Raw genomic sequence first — 7148 nt, forward strand, 5'->3', positions numbered from 1 at the left:
GTTTTACCTTATTTTATTACGTTGTTGTGACTCAATTGCGTAGAACGTCAGGTCAAGTTTGGTGGGGTGGGCCACTTACTGGGGTGGGCCGCTTACTGGTGGAACACGTTAATAGACATAATATTACCTAATAAGTAGTGTTGATGTAAATGCGCATATATTATAGCTAGAATGGGTACGGACTGCTATTTCGAAACTTGTTAGAATTTAGAATTGCAAATTCTCTTAGCATGCACACAAGCTTATGCCAGCGCCAACTTACCAAAATATAGCCTACTATACCCCCTTGCTCAAAGTACGTCCGTTGTGGCGTTGCATCTAACCGTAATCAGGGACAAGGTCTCATGAGGGAATGCCTACATTTTCGGGCTCAGCCTCGATTCCACTAGTGCGGAAAACGCCTCATCGGCACCAGAATGGACCCTCCACACTGTTTCACTCCTAACAAAAGGCATGTACACTAGTTCTATGATTAGTTTGGCTCGCTTCGTGCCGAACCTTCGCTAGTCAGCTACTGCATGCAGCCTTTTGGGATTTCTAGGCCTTACTCCGTTCCGTTTGGACTAGTATATCATTGACTCGGTTCCTGGCTGCTGGCGAGGATGAATCCCGTTTTCTAGCTTATCCTGGTGCCTCTATTGCGTCTCTCGCCTCCTGCATAAAACGACTCTTATTTCTTCGGCACATAATCAATCAGTCGTGCACTTTTACCTCTACTATCACATCGATCCAGAACTATGAGTCCCGAGCATTCCGAGCTTGTTCACGACCCCTCGTACAACATGACATCGGAGCCGCAGCTACGAAATCCATACGCTAGATTACCCTCTAGAAGAGCGATTGCTTGCGTGACGTGTGCCAAAGCTAAGACAAAGTGTAACAAGGCAGTATGTGTTTCCTGGAAGGGCATGGTTTCTCGCAAAGCTCACTCCCAAGGTACCTTCATGTTCGCGCTGCATCACCAAAGGCATCACCTGTGAACCCCGATCGACTCGCCGCACCTCTGTAAACATGCATCGATCAAACAATCGGAAAAAATCACATTCACTAGTAAAGAGTCACTCTCTGGGTGCTCTCTCACTCGTTGATATGCCAGATTCGCCTCAACACTTGCCACCTTTGGGCAACAGTCGACATGTGCGACACATGTCATGCAATTCCCAAAGTGCCCTAGAAACGGATGAACAAACTCTATCACTCCCTGTACATGCCGAACCTGCTCCCCTACTGATGGAAATACCATATATGGTTGAAGAGAGTCAGTTGTCCATGGCACTTTCCGAACAAATCATGGGTGGCTCGGATCAGACAATGTGGACGAGCAACATTTCGAGTCTAGGTGGCCTCTCGCCGCCCACGCCTGAACCTATGGTATTCCACGAGCCTACAACTATGATTCACTCCGCAGACCACGTTTCATGCCCGCAGACATGGTACGAAGAGATATCGGCGTCGATTGAGCACGGATTCGGCTCGTATCTCAGTGACACAACACCATCACAAATTTTGGCTATGCGAGACGACGCAAGTACGTCACATTTTACGCCATCAGCATCGTGGCCAGATTCTGGCTATTTGCTATTACATCAGCAGACGTTGGCGGAGCCGACATCTTATTACAACAACATTGGTTGCTATTCCGGTAGTCAGCTGTCATCGCAAGACTGGTTGCCCTATTCCATGCCAAATTGGATGTTTGAGCCTACGATTCCCGAATTAACCACCGTTCTATCAGCACAATTCAATACGATCCTGCAATCTGGGCTGGGAGGTGGCATGGTGTGTGAAGAGTCACCATACTCTCATCTTTGAAAATAGCAACGGCAGTCACGTAACGATGCTACGACGTAGCGTTCAAGCCACTGGTCAGCGTCAAGGACCCTGGAAACTGCAGTATACCGTTTTTGCCTCGACACATTCTATACGTATATTTAGAACTATTCGCACTATCAACCAGTACCCTGCTCGTTCAGAAAGACACTACACTCAAACCATTTCGCTTGGACTATCTCCTATCCATCTTAGGCTTTACGATATGTAAAATACAACAAGGTAGTCGAAAATGTACGAGATTTCCATGTACAAGGCTGGATGATGGAGTCCAACAACACAAGCAAATTTACATTACTGCTGTCAATGTTTCCAATCAAGTCATCGAGTACTGAACATGGTCCGCCGAGCCTCTGAGCCATCTCTTCATCATGTCCGTTGAGTGTTCCTTCAGCGCGCTAATGCGAAGAAATCATGTGATAGCATCCATCGATGGTGTTGCAGTTGCTAGTGCTATCTGCTCCTATCCCTATCTTGCGTAGTGTTTGCACCCAGGTCGCGTAACCGAGATGACCCGACTTTCAGCGCCCCACATCGTAATCGCCTATTATTGCTGCCAGTGCGGTTCAAATGGCTAAATAGAAGAGCACCTCATTGGTTGGCCACGCGCAGTTATGGACTTGAAATGCTGGTCATGTCAAGGGATTAGATCGATGCTGATCGCAGTATTCCTTAGACCAATGCCGGTGTTGTATCTTCTGTTTTCTATTAGACGAATACTGATTGAAGTAGTAAGCATCAGCCTTTGTCGACTGTCCGTACACCCACGCCATTATTGGGTTTTCCGAGGTCTAAAAAAGCTCAATTTTGAGAATCAGGGCTTGTCACCGTAATGGCGCCACATCTGTCGCCTCGGGGCTAGCAAATACGAAGCGAATCCAAGCAGATTCTCTGTCATCAAGGCAAGCAGCTTTTGTAAGGAGTGGGCTGTGTTGGCCTTGCAATGTGAAAATGGGAGGCCTATGCTGCCTAATCTCGAAACTTCAGCATACTCTCAGCCTTTTCAACCGCACTATTTGCTCGCCTTGAGGAGCTCCTGCTTGACAAAATCTATTATTTCCCAACGGGCCTCTCATGTGTTGGGACGAGAATGGGGAGCTCGAAAGGATCAGCATCAACGTCATACCGATCTTCAAAGCTTTGCACCTATCCAGCCTTACGCCGATAAACACCCTTTATCAGATACTAGACAATGACGGTCCGTTCCATTGCTTACGCACTGGACGAACCTTGTACGCGGGCCCTGAATGTAGCCTATCACCTAACGACTCTGACGCCATGGCGCCTGAAAGGATGGTGCACGGGTCGTAGGTGAGTAACGCTTATGCTCGGCCAAGCCGCTCGAATGAGGAAAGTTAGGGCAAGGGTAAGTAGTGCCGTACGTTACCTATCTTTAGCGATCTACACTGGCGCGAGCGTACTACTACTAGGGGTCTGCAACATGTTGGCCAAATCCTCGGCCTCGCCATATCTCAGCTCTGCCGTGCTGGCGCCATAGCGCCTGGCTGCGTGGTTGGGGTTGCACAAGATGTCATGTGGTGGCGTGTGCTGCTTATCGATAGATAGTAGTACGTACGTAGTAGTACTGGACTTGTCTGCCGCAGGTACTGTAAGCCCGCATTGTCGTGTCATGCACACGCGCAGCTGTTGCTGCCTCCATGCAGGAACGGTGAGCTCTGTACGGCATGGCGGCACAGCATGCGCACTGCCCCCACATGCGTCCATTAGAGGGGAAGAGAGCACCGAGGCCTGTATGTAGTCGAGAGCTTACCAGACTGCTGGGACCAACATCCACGTGCCTGGTAGTAGTCGACTGTACTCGAGCGAATCCGGCTCAACTATCCGCTCCTCCGACCACCATGTGCCGCGTTTCGGGGCCAAACACTACCGGAGTGCATGTCAATTATATTGAATGCTCGCTAACTTTTCCTCTTATCGAGCTGATTCCCCAGTCGTTCGACTTGGCATCCTTCCCGCAACGTCCAACCCCATCAACATTGACAGTACCAAACGATTGGATCTATTCAATAGTTCTTCGGTCTCTTGGTATCTAGCAGTTCCGAGGCTACAGCACGGAAAGTACATTCGCGGCTAGTGCGATCTGCCTTGCCCTGCGATGCTTTGTCTTTCTCGTGTCCGCCTTTTGTCCGCCTCTTGATTAGAAGCAGAATGATCGCAAAGTCTTTACCGGCTGACAATCGATACAAGCATGCATGAGAAAAAAGAAAACTAGAGACTGTTGATCCATTTACAGAGACGATCAGGAAAACAGCCTTCGACTCCACCGAAGCCCGCTACGACACGGATCCAATCCTGAGCGAATGTGTCAGTAACGGTGTAGGTACATGCAGTGTAGGACCTGAGCTCAGTAGGATCCAAGAGATGCCCAAACGCCATCGGCCCGTCCCACAACATGGTCAAGCGAGAGCTAGACCGATTGATAGGTCTGGATGACTCTAGATGGACATTTTGAACTAGTCTTTACGGCGGAGACTCGTCCACAACATCACCACGCGACTGAACACCTGACATGAAACAGAAAGGAAATTGCCCGAGTTCGCCGAACAACATCTGTCGAGACCCTGGCTAGTGGCTGCTGATGAAAACCAGGGTACAAGGTAACTCTTCATGGACAATGGTTGTCTCCACTGCCAAGAAAGGAAGCCACAGTGCGAACTCCACGGACAGTATGACGGGACGGTTCTGGGCTATCGAGCCCCTGGAATCATGAGACGGGTCGTCATAGGCATTCTTACTGGCCGCCGTGTGGCGCGGGGGAGGCATCCTTCAACACTTGCCACTTGGTTTCTCTACACCATTTCGTCCACATCGACCATGTCGATCCGTGCCATTCCGTCCCGACCCTTCGTTCCCGTCCGCTAGCGCTCCTCTTCGCTCAGTCCTTGGACTCTGGTCTGATTTGAAAGGCCCAGACTCTGACCTTGGCAGATGCCCCGTGGGATGGGATCAACACCAACCCATTGAATACGAGGTTTGTGGACTCATCAGAGTCGCCGACACCGCGTTTATCGCATCCTGAGAGCTGGACTTCATCTTCATTTCCCATCTTACGTTGCCACGTGCCAAACGGACATGTAATTTAACCGGTCGTGGGGCACTCCGAGGAGAGCTGTGGAGGGCTTGCTGCCGTCGTGTGGCGGCTCATGTACGCGTGGAGATGGCTTGATGGTGACGCGTGGAAATGAAGAGGATTTTGTAGGATCGACATGGCTACTCGGGTCCTCTGTGACGACTGGCAAATCCGGTTGTCATATGACTTTTGTCGATTTGGGAGCATGGCAGAAGTTTTCAAGGTCAGTGTGTCATCGATGGGAATCTTGGTAAAATCCGATTGAGCATGCCCACGCTCTGAGCAAAGTGATCACAGTGATAGGTATCTTTGTAATTCGCCATTCTTTGACTATTTCGGAGACTATCTTTGATCGTGCGGACAACAATTGAGGACATGTAGCTTCTCTCTAGTCTCTATCTACTCAGATGGCACCTAGCACGTATTCTTTCAAGATGTGGCTGCAACAAAGGTTCTTCAGTCGCAGATACTGGAAATAAAGTGTGCAGATTATCAACTTCCTGTCTCAACTGGGCATCTGTCACCTCTTCTAAAGGAGCCACGTATTTGCAGTCTCTCCGCCGGGCAATGACAATGTCAGCATGCTTGTCCTGTGAGTCCGAAGTCAACATAAGTGAAGAGAAAAATTGACCGTCGATTCGCGGTGCTGCAGCCAGACTCGCAGCCTTTCCTGCTTGAACGCTTACCTGGGAGATGATGGAAAAGAAATAACATACCTCTATAATATCTTCACACACGCTTACATACTCCTCCGCTTCACGAAAGCTATATCCCACAAGCACCGCGATCCTCCTCTTCGTCTTACTCCCCGACTTCTCTACAAACACCAACCGTCCATGTTCAAAATCCGACTTGACATGCCATCTGCGCGACACATATAGCGGCTTGAAGGTGACCAGCATGCCATGCAGTAGCGTCAGTGAAAGAAAAGGCTGCGCTCCATCGTGCACGATACAGATTTTGTTGAGACGCGACAAGTCTTTTTCCCACAACAAACGCCACAGCATGTGTACTACAAGTTCTCTGCCCGCGCCACCGCTACCCCTACCATCGCCGTTCCCAGGAGAATCTGGGCTCTGAAACCGGAAATACAGCTCTTCTAGGTTTGGTAGTCCCGCGGCAGCAAAGTGGAACCCTTTTACGCGTCGACGCGATGTTGCCGACAAATCGCAGACATACAGTTCTCCGAGGCATGCTGGTAGGAGAATTTGCAGCTTGGTGATTTGCGCTGCGCAAGTAGTCGTGAGCAGGGTTTGTGATTTTTCTGCTAGGTGCTGGGCGCTCAACCATTTGAGCGGGTAAATGGCGCTGTGTGAGCGCGCGAGAGAGGCGTACTCGGCGTATAGCTGGCGACAGGTCCATGCGAGTGCCACGGCACTTTTGGAGAGGCTCGAGGCTGGTATACTGCCCGGCGCGCGATGGAAGGCATAGGATACAATTTGGTTTCTGATTTCCCCTGGCAAGGCGAGGAAAGGTGGTGTTTGTGTCATCAAGGCTCTCTAGACTATTCAACCCTCTTTCTCCCAGTGCTTGTAGCGATGATGTAGCTCTTCAATATCGCGTAGATTCAATAGAAGCAGTTTATTAATTTATCTTCAGACTTGATGGATTCAGAGCGGCTGGTCGTGATGATGGTGAGAATCGCGCATTGAGGAACGAGAGTGCTTCGCATGGGAAGTCGTGTACTAACTTAGTGGCGACCCCACCATGTCCTCTAACGCCCCCCTTCCTTGTAACCAATTGCTTAACTCTCATGGTTCCATTCGTTGGAGGTGCTAGATATTATGTCATTCTTCTGGAATAGACTCTTGTTTTTATATCTGTTAAGCGTATGGCATATCATTTTTGGTTTATCTCAAAAAAGAATAGTAGACCACACGCTAACCAGCCGGAATCGGTTATCAAACAAATGACTCCGCTGTCAGAGTAAATGTTGATTTAGGAACATAGATATGGCAGTGTATTTGATTCAATGCGCTACGTGGCGTCATCTTGCTTTTGAGAAATTTTATCATCAGGCTCGAATACGGTATATACAGGCGCATTGATAATTTACAATAGTTATAAAATTGGATTAACGTATCTGTATAGCGAGTGGCTCAGTATAGCGAGTGGCTCACGGTGCCAAGACCCCATCAACTTCCCCCATTACATGACTCTTGCACGCGATGTCTCAACAACCAAGTGATACTCTAGCTGTTAAAGAAGCCCGATTACAACTTGCACT

At 49.2% G+C, this 7148-nt stretch overlaps 4 protein-coding genes across 4 annotated transcripts; 2 read left to right on the top strand and 2 right to left on the bottom strand.

Annotated features, from left to right (window-relative positions):
- Positions 1 to 1290: 1290 nt before the first annotated feature.
- Positions 1291 to 1812, top strand: COCCADRAFT_10252 (uncharacterized protein; the record flags this gene model as incomplete). Its single annotated transcript, XM_007720474.1, has 1 exon — positions 1291 to 1812. The coding sequence occupies one exon, from the start codon at positions 1291 to 1293 to the stop codon at positions 1810 to 1812; it is 522 nt and encodes a 173-aa protein (XP_007718664.1).
- A 1570-nt stretch (positions 1813 to 3382) lies between these two features.
- On the bottom strand, positions 3383 to 3607 carry COCCADRAFT_112751 (uncharacterized protein; the record flags this gene model as incomplete). The annotated part of the gene is made up of 1 exon (XM_007720475.1): positions 3383 to 3607. A coding segment is annotated over one exon (225 nt), but the record flags the coding sequence as incomplete, so codon positions are not given.
- Positions 3608 to 4639: 1032 nt separating this feature from the next.
- On the top strand, positions 4640 to 4870 carry COCCADRAFT_112750 (uncharacterized protein; the record flags this gene model as incomplete). The annotated part of the gene is made up of 1 exon (XM_007720476.1): positions 4640 to 4870. A coding segment is annotated over one exon (231 nt), but the record flags the coding sequence as incomplete, so codon positions are not given.
- A 446-nt stretch (positions 4871 to 5316) lies between these two features.
- Positions 5317 to 6411, bottom strand: COCCADRAFT_112748 (uncharacterized protein; the record flags this gene model as incomplete). Its single annotated transcript, XM_007720477.1, has 2 exons — positions 5317 to 5511; positions 5638 to 6411. The coding sequence occupies 2 exons, from the start codon at positions 6409 to 6411 to the stop codon at positions 5317 to 5319; spliced, it is 969 nt and encodes a 322-aa protein (XP_007718667.1).
- Positions 6412 to 7148: the final 737 nt, after the last annotated feature.

Source organism: Bipolaris zeicola (genome assembly GCF_000523435.1).
Source record: "Bipolaris zeicola 26-R-13 unplaced genomic scaffold scaffold_490, whole genome shotgun sequence".
Lineage (NCBI taxonomy): Eukaryota > Fungi > Ascomycota > Dothideomycetes > Pleosporales > Pleosporaceae > Bipolaris > Bipolaris zeicola.